The sequence below is a fragment of the Rhododendron vialii genome, chromosome 3a, assembly GCF_030253575.1.
Source record: "Rhododendron vialii isolate Sample 1 chromosome 3a, ASM3025357v1".
Lineage (NCBI taxonomy): Eukaryota > Viridiplantae > Streptophyta > Magnoliopsida > Ericales > Ericaceae > Rhododendron > Rhododendron vialii.
The window spans coordinates 27,336,369-27,351,806 of NC_080559.1; the positions used below are offsets into that span (position 1 = coordinate 27,336,369).

General features: G+C 38.6%; 1 protein-coding gene across 1 annotated transcript; it reads left to right on the plus strand.

Annotated features, from left to right (window-relative positions):
* Nucleotides 1-4,471: 4,471 nt before the first annotated feature.
* LOC131321297 (uncharacterized) lies at nucleotides 4,472-5,552 on the plus strand. The gene is made up of 3 exons (XM_058352293.1): nucleotides 4,472-4,631; nucleotides 4,909-4,976; nucleotides 5,052-5,552. Exons 1-3 carry the CDS (start codon nucleotides 4,472-4,474, stop codon nucleotides 5,550-5,552), a joined length of 729 nt encoding a protein of 242 aa, XP_058208276.1.
* The last annotated feature ends 9,886 nt before the right edge of the window (nucleotides 5,553-15,438 follow it).

Consider the following 15,438-nt stretch of genomic DNA (forward strand, 5'->3'; position numbering starts at 1 on the left):
GGAGAGAAAATAGGAAGAAACAAAAATATCAACAAATAAAAAAACCTACAACAAACCCACACTTCTAAAATCAGCCGCTCAAAAACGTCAGTCAAAACTGCAACCCGGAACCTCAATCATTGTAGTAGCCACACCCCCCCGTACAACGACATCAACTGCTACCTCTGTCCCAAGAAACTACGACCTCATCAGGGCGCGAATCTATGCGCTGCCCAAAGCGGTGAGGAAGGGATCAGCCTGATAACAACAATGGAATTGTAGGAAGATTGGACAGAAAAGCACATGGTGAGGAAGATTTGAACGAGGAGTATGCAGGCGAACTGCTTTGATGAGGAAGATCGAAAGAAGCCTTTGTCACTTAGCATTAGCATCCCACAGACAAGATCAACGTTGGAACATGCCGAGTTCAAGGGAGATATCTGAAGTGGAGAGAGGAGAGGAGAGAAAAAGGAGGGGCCGCCCCTCCCACAGGAAAACCCTATTCTCTAAAACTCTGAGACAGAGATACTAATTAGGACTAGTGATCAACTGAAAAATGCTTCACAATCATGTTCTTGGGTTGATATTCTAGCTAGCCAAGTCGACGCAACTAAATTTTGAGCCATAATGGTGAGTTTTAACTTTTAAAATGGAAAGGGCACACAAGATTAAAACTTTTCATCCGGCCAATTTGATGTAGTGCTTGTCTTCCATTGTGATGCTTTTGCTTTTGTCTTTTTGATCTCTTGTACTGTATTATCTATATATTATCAATAAAACCTTTTTCCACAGTTCAAAAAAACATCTAGTGAAATTTTGGGTCATTTTTTACTTTTAAAAAAGAAAGGGCACACAAGTTCATAATTTCTTGCTATATATTTCCTTGATAGAAATGAGATTTCTGTTGTAACAATCCGTTCCATTTTTGTACAATATTGTCCACTTTGGATGTCCAAAACCTATAGGCTTCCCAGTAGGTCACTCATCCCTGGACTTCAGGATGAGCACGCTTAATTGTGAAGTTTCTATGCATTTTGGTCCGCCTTCACGACTTTAAAAAAGGCCTTGTACAAGTAGAGGGATATTTTTATGCGTAAATCATGACTTGCCTCCTCCCGTCCGGACGGAACCTGCTATACTGCAGTACCGTCGGGTACCGAAAAGCAGAGTGTCACATCTGTGGAGAATTATTTTTACATGGATTGTTTAAACAGAAGTTGATATGACTATCAGGTCTATCCCTAGTCCAATAACTTTTTATTTAACCAAACCTTTTTGTTTTCTTTTTTCCCTTTTTCCTATGGTAAGCATGAAACATGTGCATTGTGGAATTAATGTTGCGCTCCTAATCAAATTAAATCAACAGAAAATCTACACACACAACTTCAAACACAATTTTTATTTTTGCATATAATTGTGTCCGAAACTGTTCGATGTGTCACGCCCTCGATTTTCAACATAATTAAGTAATACATTTCAATAAAAGAGAAACCTCGCATATCATATACGTTACCCAAATGAGTTTCCCACCTGTTTAATTTACAAATAAGTCCTTAAATTTAGATAATTACAACTTTAGTCAAAAGAAAATTCAGTAATAATTAGTTACAAAACCACCTTTAACAAAATGAGATCTTCACAAAGATGACGAAATAACCAGTGATGTCAGCTTCCAAAAGTCTTTTACTGTCAAGCACATAATGCATGCAATCTATTGCCCGGCATCAGAACCTGAAAAGAAAGATTTGGTTGAGCTACACTAGCCCAGTAGAAAATTCTAAACTCAAGCTATATGCAATTTGAATGAACCATGCACCGAGAATGAATGAGTACTGACAGATACGCCTATACCACAAATGACTACCAACAAGCTGCGAATTATCGCCTAAGAGTCCTAGACTTCACATCAATGTCACTAGCCGTTTACTTCTTTAACTAGTTACATTATTAAACTCACGTCATCTCACACTTGTCTATAATCAAATCAAAACATCTTATTATTCTCCGTATGATAGTACAATCTTTCTCGTGTCCACATTGATCTTCATTAAATCCCTTAATTGCAAAACCTTTCTTTTCCTTTAATCCGGTATTTCCCATCAAATAATCACTAGGGTCACCTCGGGTCTAGTTCCCTCGAGCGCAGGGTCACCCCGAGTCTTTTCCCTCAATAACAATAATCAGGTGGGGTCACCTTGGGTCTAGTTCCCTCGAGCGCAGGGTCACCCCAAGTCTTTTCCTCCAATAATATGAATCAGTTGGGTCACCTCGGGTCTAGTTCCCTCGAGCGCAGGGTCACCCCGAGTCTTTTCCCTCAATAACGACCACTTGGGTCACCTTTCACACTTTTCACAATCGACATCATTTCATAATCAATTTCATCATCCCTTTGACGGTTATACCACTGAAATTTAATTAGTCATTATGTGACTCCACAAATATACATGTTCATGCCTCCTCTTTTGTTTACATACCCGCATCTTACATGACGTACTAAGCCCATACATAAATTCCTACAATACTCTGTCCATTAGTTATTCACTTTCATTCCGCTTCCTATTTCACAAACATCCATTCATTCAATTAAATCCAAAGACCATTTAATCAATCGCATGGTATTATAAGACCAACAATCTACCATATCGCATATACTCAAATACACACGTCCTCACCGTACCCCTAAGTACACCCCCGTACCTTCGCATACCACATATCAACCCACGACTAGACTCTACGATGCCCGATTATCTAGTTTCTATACTCGGAGTCTGTAAAAGCATGCACTGTGGGAATCTAAGAATCTTACGAGTTAAGAGAGAAAACGGATTGCAAAACTACTCATCAAATCCCTAGACATGTTCACTCTAGTCCATTGAATGCCACTCTAAGTGAGGAACGAGTAATACTCACCAAAACACTTGGAATGATGCGTAAACAAACTCATAAGAGTCAAAGAAAAGCTTCGACATACGAGTTGAAGGATATAGGAAAGCAGCTGAAAGATACTGCAGCAGCTCAAATAAGCAGGTGAAAGCAGGTGAAACTTCTAGTCTCCTACCGGTAGGCAAGCAAGTCCTACCGGTAGAACTTGAAAACAGAAAGGCTAACATTCCGGTAAAACCTAGACCTACCGGTAGGTGAACAAGTCCTACCGGTAGAAACTCCAATTCACGCAACCTACCGGTAGGCAAGCAAGTCCTACCGGTAGAACTTGGAAACAGAAAGGTCGACATTCAAATTCGAGCGTGACCTACCGGTAGGTTAGGAATTCCTACCGGTAGAAGTTCGATACGTTGAGCAGCTTTTGAGCTGCTGCTGTACGTTTGAGCTGGTTACGAAGGAATTTCTCAATCGTTCTACCGGTAGGTGAAGAGTTCATACCGGTAGGGAATCGATTTTCTGGTAAAGTAACAACGTTCTACCGGTAGAAGGGACGGGCCTACCGGTAGGAATCCAGGAAAAATAGACAATTTTGACAGCGACTACAAATTTTCAATCCAAACTTAAACACGACATTACAAGCACGATTCATGCACCAAATCACTCATAAAACATATAAAGAGAGGTAGAATTCCCTACCTCAAGTCGGGAAGCGAAACCCACGCAATTTGAGTAAGCCCTAGCTTCCGGAACCTCAAAATCAGTTGAATACTCCTCTCCGAGCTAGACCCAACTGAATACACGCTCAAGACCACGTACGGAGGGTGGAATGGAGGTCAATCTTCATGAGTTTTGAGAGTGGAGGTTGATTGGAGTTGATTTTGAGTGGGAGTGGAGGAGAGCCGAGAGAGAGATATGTGAGAGTTAGAGAGAGAGCCGAGAGATAGAAATGAGAAAGAGGAAAGCATTCCTCTGGGAATAATAGAGGTGGGGGAAATAATCCCATGCCCTCACACCACACACTCACACATGCACCTCTCATCTATTTACCTTTATATCCTTCCACAAATGCGTCAATCCATATATCCATACCGTTTATCTCGACAAGCCGTACAGTTATATAAAAAAAAAAATATAGGCCTAAAATACGGGTCTCTACACGATGCATGTGGACCCATATATATCATCTAACGACCGTGATTGCAATAATATTCAGAGTTGTGTTTTAAAGTTGTGTGCGCAACATTGCTCTTAAATGAAACACCAAAATATTGTTTTCCAGGGAAGAATATGGCCGCTGCTATTCGCAGCCCAGTTTGTGCTACTTACAGCTTATTAAAAATTTTATCATTTTCAAACAAAAATGACCTCGTGCAATTTGACTTTTATATCCCCAAGACCTCATGTTATTTGACCATTGTACCCCTTAAAATATTACATACAACCGCAAGGGTTCCCACCCCTTTTGTACGCCTCCCTCATTCTCCCTCCCCATTCAAACTCCTCCACCTCCATTTTCATCAACTCCCACCACCAATAGCCACCTCCCACCAGAAGGCATCGGCAGCTACCCTACTGGTCTTCCTCCTTTCCTCTTCCTCCTAAATTGTTAATGGAAACCTCAATTGCTTCCTCTCCCTCCATTGATAAACAAGAAATAGTTGACCCATTATTACACTACGATGTGCAGTTGGAAGATCACACAATGGAAATTGAGAAACAAGTTGCTAGCACAGATGTTGTAGTGACGGGGGAAAAAAACGCAACAAGAGGTAAGCCCGCCCTCCATTTTCAATTTCAGTTCTGGCCTGACACATTCAGACACACAGTGCCGAAACTTCACTAATTATTTAGATGTTAATGTCTGAATTATGTAAAACTTTTCTGATACTAATATCCAAATATTGTCAACATGTTCGGAAACTTATATCCGAATTTGGTGTCAATTTTCAGATTTTAATATCCGAATGAAACTGTGGAGAATCTTGTGCTTACCTGGTTTGTCATTGGGTGTTACAGGGTGACACTCAACGCTTGGTAGTTATGTAGGGCCATCGACTATACCTACTTCCACTCGTCCTCCATACGATTATACAGAGCATTTTACAATGGAGATTGTGAGTGTTTTGTGATGGAGCATTTATCATGTGTAATCTTATATTATGGTATAAATTTTTTTATGTGTGTGTAAGATTTTTTCATCCGATGAAGCGTTGGTAGATTGGATAAGATGCACTGATAAACGACACGGAATTGTCATTGTAATTAAGGGCTCGGAGAAATGTATTAAGAATCGCACACCTAGGATGAGGTTTTCATGTGAAAGGAGCGGTAAGTATAGGCCGTTTGTGAAAAAGATTAATGGGAAGGAGGTGGTTGTGAAGAAGAGAGTGCAGTCCACAGGCCCCAAAAAATGTGAATGCCCATTTGAATTGAAAGTTGTAAAGGGCAATGATGGTTTGATTGTCTCTGTCCACAATGACACTCACAATCATCCTCCAGTGGTGTACTTGGAGGGCCATTTGTATACCGGGAGGTTGTCGGCAGAACAGATTGGTACGGTGGTTAATTTGTCAGTCTTTTTGGTGAAACCCAGAGAAATCTTAGCCCATTTGAAGGTTCAAGATCCTCAGAATGTAACGACAAATCATGTACAATGTATGACAAAAATACCGAGTGATAGAGAAAGCTGAGAAATCTCAAATGCTACATTTGTTGGGTCGGCTAGAAAAGTACAACCACAGAGATAATCGAACTAAACTAGGTTGGAAGGACTTTATGTAAAATTTTAGTTTCTAGAATCTTATTGTAATATATGAAATTTATGGAACATTTCAATTCCCAAAATGAGACGATTGTACATGGGTTCCTTTTTTTTTAATCAACTTGGGGAAGCTATAGTAAAAATATTCATAAGTCGACAAAACTATAATAAGAGTAATTAGTAGATTCCTTTTTCTGTTTATGGCACCCCAACATATATAGTGTTCTATGTTTGTCTAAAGTATTGCCCGTGCCAAAAATTATGGCCATAAAGTGTTCAAAATATATACATCAATACAAGTCCATATAGTCCATCAAAAACATGTCACAGTACACCAAGTCTCAAGTATGGTCACGGAGACGGCACCTAGTGTAACCCATCATACTAGTGTCTAGTGTGCTGGCTTCAGCAGCCTTCGATGCCCTCAAAGTCCTTTGCACTTCAAGAATTGTATTTCGCAAATCATACGAGCAAGTTGAAGTCCTAGGCACACCCAAAACACTGTCCAAAAGAGCCAAAGCCGCTGCATTGTGCTCCTCTGCACTCTCGGTATACGGCACCTCTATGGGACGGGATGAGACCCTGAAGTGGGAGACTGTCCAAAACCAACGAAGGTAGTTGGGGTGTGACTCCCACGGGACTTCAGGGCTAACCGCAACTCGTTTGTCCCCCGCCAATTTTTCCATTGACCATCTGCGTATGCGTACACCACACTATACGAATGATTATTAGCACCTCTACGACCTTGCAACAGGACTTACAGAGGTCCTAGGACCAACTGTACCATGCCGAACTGCCTCAATACTCTACCAAGTAGGTACAGCTCACGGATGCCCATGCAAGAGATGCAGCCGGTGTAAAAAAAAAAACATCTGCGATAACTTGCTTGCGCTCTGTGTACGGGTCAAAAATAACCTGCCAAAAAAATATTTCACGTTACAAAAAAAAATTGTTTTTGAAGATAAATTTACGTAGTTAAACTTTCCGCTAACCTGACTAGCACGTAGATCATCTAACTCGTGTCATTTCCTATACATTGCAAACAATACGTTAGAACACATGAATTAAAGGTAGGAGTATCGGATACTAACTTCTAAATAAAGACATATAAATCGAATTCTAATAACCGAAATAGCGGGGAACAATCGGACTCTAATGTCCGAATGGTGTAAAATATTTCGGATATTAAAATCAGAAATGAGGCAACAGATTTCGGATATTAAATTACGAATGAGCTAACAAATTCAGCTTCTGTAATATTCGAATAGGGGCCATCGGATATTAAAATCCGAATGAGGCAATAAATTTCAGGTATTAAAATCCGAATAACAGCCAAATAATCAGACTTTAATATCCAAAAATGTGGAAAAAAAAAATCATACTCTAATGTTCGATTAAATTCGAAATACACGAAATAGCAGTACGCTCATGGGTTTCTCAACAAAAAATCAAACAAAACTGCATAATAACAAGATTCAAAATTTTACCGATGTTTGAACTTTGAAATCGTTGGTGATGTCGGCGTATTGTGCTCTCCTCTTACACCTCTTTCACTTCAAAGTTGTGTTGCTATTGTGGTGTGGTGACTGGGGATATAGAAGAACAAACAGGGGGAGAAAGAGAGAAAGACGGGGTGGGTTTAGTGTGCTGGGAGTGGTGACTGGTGAGAGGGAGTGAGATTGGTGTGGTGGCTGGTGGTGGTAATGGCGGAAGAAGAAAACGGGGTGAAAGAAATAGCGCCTGGGTCGAGGGAGGGAGCGCTTGGGTCGACAGAAAAACAAGGAGAGAGAGGGGGGGGGGGGGGGGGGGGGGGGGGGGGGGGGGGGTGTGTTGGGATGGTTGGGTTGTAGGTATAAGGTATAGAAGGGCAAAATGGAGAGTTCAATGATATTTTCAAGGTTGTATTTAGCAAATCCTTATAAGGTGGTTGTTTGTATATAGCAATCGACTGTAAGTAGCACAAACTGGGTTGCGAATAGCAGCGGCTAAGAATATATACGAACAAAGAAGGTTGATTACTTAGAGCATCTGTATCAGACTCTTTAAATTTCAGACCAAATTATATCTTAAAAGGCCACTTTATTACTTTAGCTAGTCATTTTTAAAGCGTCTACTGCATCAGATTATCTATTCTAACTTTTTGTTTATTATTATATTATTTCATTCTTCTTCTAATTTAATTTTGGTATGTTTTTTTCTTCAAACGTCATACTCTATAACGGCTATATTTTAAGAGCATCCGCATTAACCTCAGTAAGCTTTCCCTCTAATTATTTCTTTTATTTCTCTATTTATCTTCACTCATTATTCAAAAAACCTTTCTCAAAACTCAAACCAAACAATCATGTTTTAATTTTAGTATTTGTGTGTGCATTTTTCTTATCGTTGAATGTTTTTATTTTCTTGGTGGAAAATCATTAATATGAATCCTCGATAAATATCACTTTATGTATGTACACATATGCATGAGATTATCTTATTCATAGAGGCGCTTGATCTCAACTGTATGTCTTGACAGTCAATGGTCCGGATTTTTAAAAAACTTTTTCAGAGAAGAGTTGAATTCTTTCCCAGAAAAGTTCCATTAAAATCCAGATCGCTTGAGATTCACCTTTGCACACACTTTTTTAATGCATACTCCGTAAAAATGTTTTTCCCACATATACATACATGTTGAGAAAATGAAGTAGAAATCACGAGTCTAGAATTTCAGATGTGTTTTGGAGGCATGGCAAGTCCACATTTGAACAAAGTTGGAAACCAAAACATTAAATTAATGAGTAGCAAGGGAACAGTAGCTTGTCTTGTATGATGAAGAACTGTAGCACCGTTAATTGACCCCGTTCTGCTTATTCCCAAAATCTTCTTTTTTAAAAAGAAGGTAATTTCAAATTCAAATATAGCGAAAATGAAAAATATTTTTGTAATTTTTGTTGCACTGTATTAAAGATCTCAATGAGATCTATCAAACAAGATCCCTATTGGTAAGAAAATTATTTGCGTAAATACATAATTTTTGATCTTGAAATTGCCTTTTTTTTAAAAAAAATTCCTTTTTTTGGAAAGCGGAACGCCTTAGTGAACCTTAAGCGAGGCTGAAGCCGGACAACTTTAGGAAGTTTTACTCTTTACTTTGATGGAAACATGCATTTGAAGAGGGAGATGTGGATGCTCTGACAGCTAGCAATGGTGTGATAGCTAATCCCAAGGGGTTAGTTAACTGGTCTTGACTTGGGACTTAGTATTTGCTTCATTCTAAGGTTTCAGGTTCGATTTTTCTTGTCAAGAACTCTTGGGGCCACCTCACTCATGCATAAGCGTGTGAGATGCGCATAAGCTAGTCCGCCTGTCCGGACACCTTGCATTACCAAAAGAAAATAAAAAATGGTGTGATAGCTAGGTGACAAAGGACTAGAAAAACAAAACAAAAACAAAGGATCGGTACAGTACATACAGATCAAAATATTGGACAAAGGGCTAGAAAAAACAAAACAAAAACAAAGGATTGGTACAGTACATACAGATCAAAATGTAGGAGTGAAAGAGGAAGGACAGGTGGAATCCATGACACAATCCTAAGGTGTGTCGTTTTGTGGTAGAGGTGAAGAATAGAGAACAGATATACACACACTCTCTCTCTCTCTGGACATATAGTATAAAAGAATAAATATAGACATAGACATATAGTAGTAGTAGTAGTAATAGTTGGTTCAAATTAAAAAGATATAGTACTAGTATATTGGTAGCCAAGAAAAATATACGCATACTCCAATTAAATCCAATCAAGTTAGCAAAGGGGAGGTCTGAGACAAAAGAAACACAAGTTGCCACATGATGCGTGACGCTTTTTGAAAAGGAGTACGGGAAAGAGACCATCCTTGTCCTTTCTTCTGGCCGCTCACTGTTTTGGTTCCACACCACCCATGTTCCGTACTCCTTAGCTAGCTAGCTGAGTTAAAACTCCAACCTCACACAACCTGGCTGCATCAACCGATCCATCGATGGATGGATAACTACTAGCTTGTTTCCAAACAACAACATGATCAACTTTCATAAAAAAACACCGGAGGTGGTGGTTGCCAAGATAGCAAAAGGGAAAATGCTAAGGGTACGAAAAGATGGGGTATCGAGATTGTACCAGACGTTGTGTGGGGCCCACTTTTGGGGTCGCACCCGAATAACTTGAATTGTTCATTAATTTTGAAACAGTTGTTCAAATGGCCTTAAAAGAAAAATCAACTCGGTTAGGTATGTCATATGTTTAAATGATCGATCCAATGCTTCAAGTTTTCATTAGGAATTCATCATCGTGAATTCTGAATGAAAACTTGGGAATTAAATCAACTGCTTACAAATGTCCAATTGAGTGGGTACATTAAATCAAACACATACAATTATTCTATTTAGCTAATTTTTCACGAATCCGCTGAAGAAAATATTTTAAAACTAACAAACAGTTAGAGACATTTATGGAAAATCTGTGTGTGGGTCCCATATGCCGATCTGTACACCATCGATGCATTACCCTCATAACTTTAGAATTATGGCGCTCCATCATTTCTGTTTCCTTTTCAAGTGATGCAATACGAACGGAAGTATGTCAAGTAGAATATCTGGAATGAAGTGAAAACCTTAGGTGGTCCACCACACCATTGAAGACAAAAATTGCACGAAATTTTATGTGTTTTTGGATTTCTCATTTTTTGGGGAGTAGAAAAGCCTGTTTGGCTGATTTTTTGTCTTCTTTTTTTTTTTTCAAACGGAATAGATTGGCGGATTGTTTGGCCAAGGCATGAAGGGATTCTTCGGCCTCGTTTATGTATCCTTCAGCCTCATTTGATAACAGTAATATGGTTGAGATTCGTAAAGAGATGTGATTAAGATTGAGATTGATAATGAGAAGAGATTGATAATGAGAAGGGATTGATAATGTGTATGTTTGTTTGAGATGAGATTATTAATATCATATTTGTTTCACATGAAATATGATTGGATTGATAGTATACATTTCTATTTTTGCCCTTATGTGAAATTAATTTATTCAATACCTAATCAAACCAACTCAAACCCAGATGAATATTTTCCGGATCAAACCAATTTTCCAGAAAACTATCACAACATCAACAAAAATACATTTGAAAAAAAATTATTACGCAGATGGAAATTTTGAAAATATACCCAACAATTAGTAGCAAACCTAATCTATATATCAGTAATAGTAGCAAACCTAATCTACATGGAGTTAGCTCTTTTTCGTGTTTAATGGAACCCAAAAAACAAGAACTAAAATCTGTAACAGGGAGGAGGAATTGGTCATTAGCTAGTTGAAACAAGGATAGGAAAGTAATTTTACATGGCTTATGTTGGGATTGGATTATCAATACCAAGTGTAAGAGGGTATTGTGCATACCCCCAAAGCCCACCTTGGTAGTCCATTGAACTAATAGTCCCAATCCATTTTTATTTACCAGAAAAAGTATTATTAGTCCCTTAGAATTGATAGTCTAATTCTAATAGCTAATATCCTTATCAAACGGGGCCGAATTGGGTTGAGTATAGTTCTTTTGATCTTGAGTAGTTAAAAGTTACCCCTTCCGTCTGGAGCTTAACCGGGACTCTATGCCAAGAGACGGGGAATGATGCAGAAGTATAATTTGCTAGAAAAGTCAAAAGAGGAGGTTTTTTTTATTTACTTTTAAATTCTTCTTATCATGTTTTTTTTATTTTCTAGTATATGTATCTATCCACAAAGTTTTCAATATTTTTTGATCGTTCAAAGAATTATTGAATCGTTCAAAGAGTCCATCCAGTTTTTCATAGTCAAAATCTTTATTTTCATTAAATTCTAGCTTTGAAAATTGAAATTTATTATGTTTGGAGGGATGTTCCAACAAATGATGTTTATTTATTTGAACTTGTGAGTTGAGGTTTTTTAGCATTGACTTGGTTGTATTAATGTGAGAAGTCTTCGATCCGCTGAGTTTTATTTATGTTTGGTTTTTGGAGTGTGGTATGGTCCACAAATGCCATGTGACCGTGCCGACTCAGGCTCACTTTGGGTGACGTTAGCGGGGCGAGGCGTGACATTGGGATTGGGAGTACCCTTTTATCCAATTACAAGTTAAATGTAAAAACTGGCCAGGGCTTATCGATCTTTTGACCTATTTGTGGGATTATTGTTCCTTGGAATTTTGTATTCTCGAATGTATCACTCTCAAGCATTTGTCTTGTATCATCTCTACAGAAAAATCTTGGAGATTCCCAGTTAAATTATAACTATAACTGCATAGATGCAGTAGGAATAGCATGTGTGGCAATTGGCATCATGCTATGATTGAAATCCAACATAGAAAGTCCATTGGTTTCAGAACCGTTAAACATGTAGCTAGAACTAAACAAACAAATTTTCTAAATAAAATTAGGTTAAAATCCTAAAATTAAACAATGAATAAGTAAGATTATTTGACTCTCAAGAACAGTCTAAACTCATCATTAATATTAAATTTTCATGCGTTGCTAATTAGTGTAATCTGATTAATTGACTTGTATCGCTCTAGTAACTTACATAGCCCTGCAAAAGAGGGGAACCAAATTAGTACCCAGCGGCTAGTGACAGTCGATAGTGGCACTCTGATGGCTAAGTCAATTCTTGAGTGAGAGTAAGGAGAAACAGAGCTTGAATTGGAAGAAGATGGCATACCTCACTAGGGTTTATCAATGTTGTAACTATAGGAGTTTCTTGCGATCAAGATTACGCTTACCAGCATCCGTGCCGTAGTGACGTCATCGACAGCCACTCCCTAGCCAAACACCGAGCACGATAATCCTTAGGCACTATGATGTCGTGAGGCAAGCGACCACGCCAAGTGGCTGGACCATGATTGGTGCCACGTGGTCGGGCTGTACGCTCGCTGAGTACTACGTACGCTTTTGTACGATGCACGACCGTGCCACATGGCAGGACTAGATTGGTGCCACGTGGTCGTACCATACTCTCATCAAGCACTATGTTGTTGTACGTCACACGCACCACATGGATCGATTAGATCGGTGCCACGTTGACAGACCGAATCCTTCCTTACATGCACGTTCTTGTCTTTGCAAGAACATCATGCTATCAAACGAGTGCGGGCCATGATTGGTGCCAGTGGTCAGGCCAAACAGATAGGCGTCACGTGTTACCCTCGATGAAAAATTATTGCGCACAACCCGACCTAATACCTTAGCCTGCCCATTGCACCCCAGGCCGGGTGATCCATCCAATTGCCAACAGGCTTTGGTCATCTAGTTGATCAGGCCAGCGTCGTGTTAGGCTTAATTAATTCTCCTGCCTGAATAGTTGACTCGTCATCCGGCCTACTTACATGAGTTGTATAAGATGAACGGATGGCCGAGACGTGCACAATATCATGCACAACACGGTGCCGCACAACACCATCCCCGGGTTCTTCAAACAAACCATTCTCTTATCTTACTAAAACTTTTGAACATGTTAGGTTAAGGCATATATAGCAGTATTTTTAAACACAACTTGCGACAAGAGTGCTGAGCTAATAGAGATGTAATATGTGGGGACTCGTGTATTTTTATCATTGACAAGTAGTGTTGTAGTACTACTACTATACACATGTAGTAGGAGTACAAAAGTAATATCTCGAGGAAAGAATGTTGCAGCAGTCAAGGACAAACACCGCGACAAATCCCGGCCATCAAAATTAATTGAAAAAACACTCACGACAAAGCTAGCCCTCCCCAAGTGCTCCTTTTTGGGATTTTATGTGGATCGCACAACCCTCCAAATCTCCAGATAGTATAGTATCATTTCATTTAAAAGAAAACAAAGATAAAACCAAAACACTTGCACAAAGAATCCCTTACAAATTGAAAGCTCTGTCCACCCTCCATGGATTCTACCCTATTCTAGCCGAATCCATTCAATAGTTTTGTATAAAAAGAATCAAACCCCGTCTTGTTGCCAAAGGTGGTGGGCCATGTCTTTTCCTTTGGAAGTTTGTGACCCCCCACCCTTCCTTTTTTTTTTTTATTTTTTTGCCCTTTCTTTAAAAGGGCTCTATATCGAGAGTAATTATTTAGTGGTCTCGGGCACACACTAATACCATTTTCTATTATATATTTTTGTAGAATCTTTACATCTAAAGTACTCCCTCCGTTTTAATTTGTTTGTTTACTTTTAGGAACCCAGTTTCTTAGAGAACAAATTGGGCTTGTTTGTTTCGGTATTTAGATTTTGGATTTTGAGTGGGGAGAGATAAAGAGAGAAATGAGAGTAATAATTGAGAATAAATTTATTGAGTACCGTGCGCAAAGAGAGAATTCAAAATCTCAAACCGGACAAGCTACACTGATTACACCTAAAAATATTTTAACTTTCCAATATTACCCTTTTAACTTTATTATCAAGTTGCTTTATTTGAAAAAAACAAGGGCAAAAAGGGCATTTAGTATGAACAAACATTTTGGGACATGAAAAAGTCTAAAAGTGGACAAACAAATCGGAATGGAGGGAGTAAGTATTTAGTGGTCTTAGGGCACTGCCACATTGTGCCCCAAATTTTCCATCATATATTTTTGCAGGGTCAATCTCACATAAATGTATGGTAGAGAAGAGTGTTGGGGCCGGCCCTCAATGACCGGCATAATTGTGCCTATATCCATGTAGATCCAATCCCACGCACAAAATAAACCTTATGGTTTGATCCCTGTAACAAAGTAACCTCTGCACTTTTTATTTCATCAATTTAAACCCCAAACTTTTGAAGCCAGATCAAGGAAACACTTCCCGGCCGTCTCTGTTTACAGATGCTAATGGAGGAGAGTAATTTTGCCATTACAGACCTCATCCCTTCTTTCCCATTTTCTTCCTTTTTATCCACCCGCTTAGACACTCACAAGATATTAAGTTTTCTGGCTTATCATGAATGAGAGTTCCAATTGATCAGATGTGTTTCTGATTTTCTTTTCAAAAACTTTGTGAACAAATATAATGTTCGGCTTCTTACTTGGATCTTATTTGCTTCTATGTCTTGTTATATACTACAATGGCATGTTAATATTACTTTCGATTCTCTCTTTACTCACTTTCTTCATTATCTTTACATAAAACCCCAAAACCAAATCAAATTCATACATATGAGACTCGAAATGCAACTGTGAATTCTCTCTATTATTTTCCATTTCAAAATTAAAAGAAAAAATTCAACACCACATTTTCGTAGCACCAAAAGATATCACACAATCATTCTAAATGGTTGATGGGCTTGGTTGCATATTACAAACACTTCATAAGCTATTAGGCGTCCAATCTCCTTTGAAACCAAATCAAATACAAGGCATACAAGATTCATCAGTGTAAACGATTGCAGGTGCGTCTAATCTTGTAATTTTTCTTTTGCATTCCTGTATGTACTTTTTTTTTCCTGCTCAGCATTTCTGTATGTACTATTAGCCATGTATGCACATATACATGTATATATCAAATACCATAAAATGTCTACAGCCACAGGAGTTATTGCAACATACATATATGGTTTTCCATTTTCCTGTTCTTGAGTACTCTTTCGATCGTGGCTTATTTTACTGGAAATTAATCATATTAACTAGTGCCACCAATTTCCAATATTGGAGAAACATGTAGAAGTTGACGTGGTTGAAATACAATGTTGACCCTTCTCTGTTTAGTCTTATTTGACAGATTGCATGGATGGATAGATAGGATTGAAATCATATTACAAATTTAGGGTCTAAGATAGAAGAACTAAACATTCAGGGTTCAATTTGTTACATGGTTCAACGTC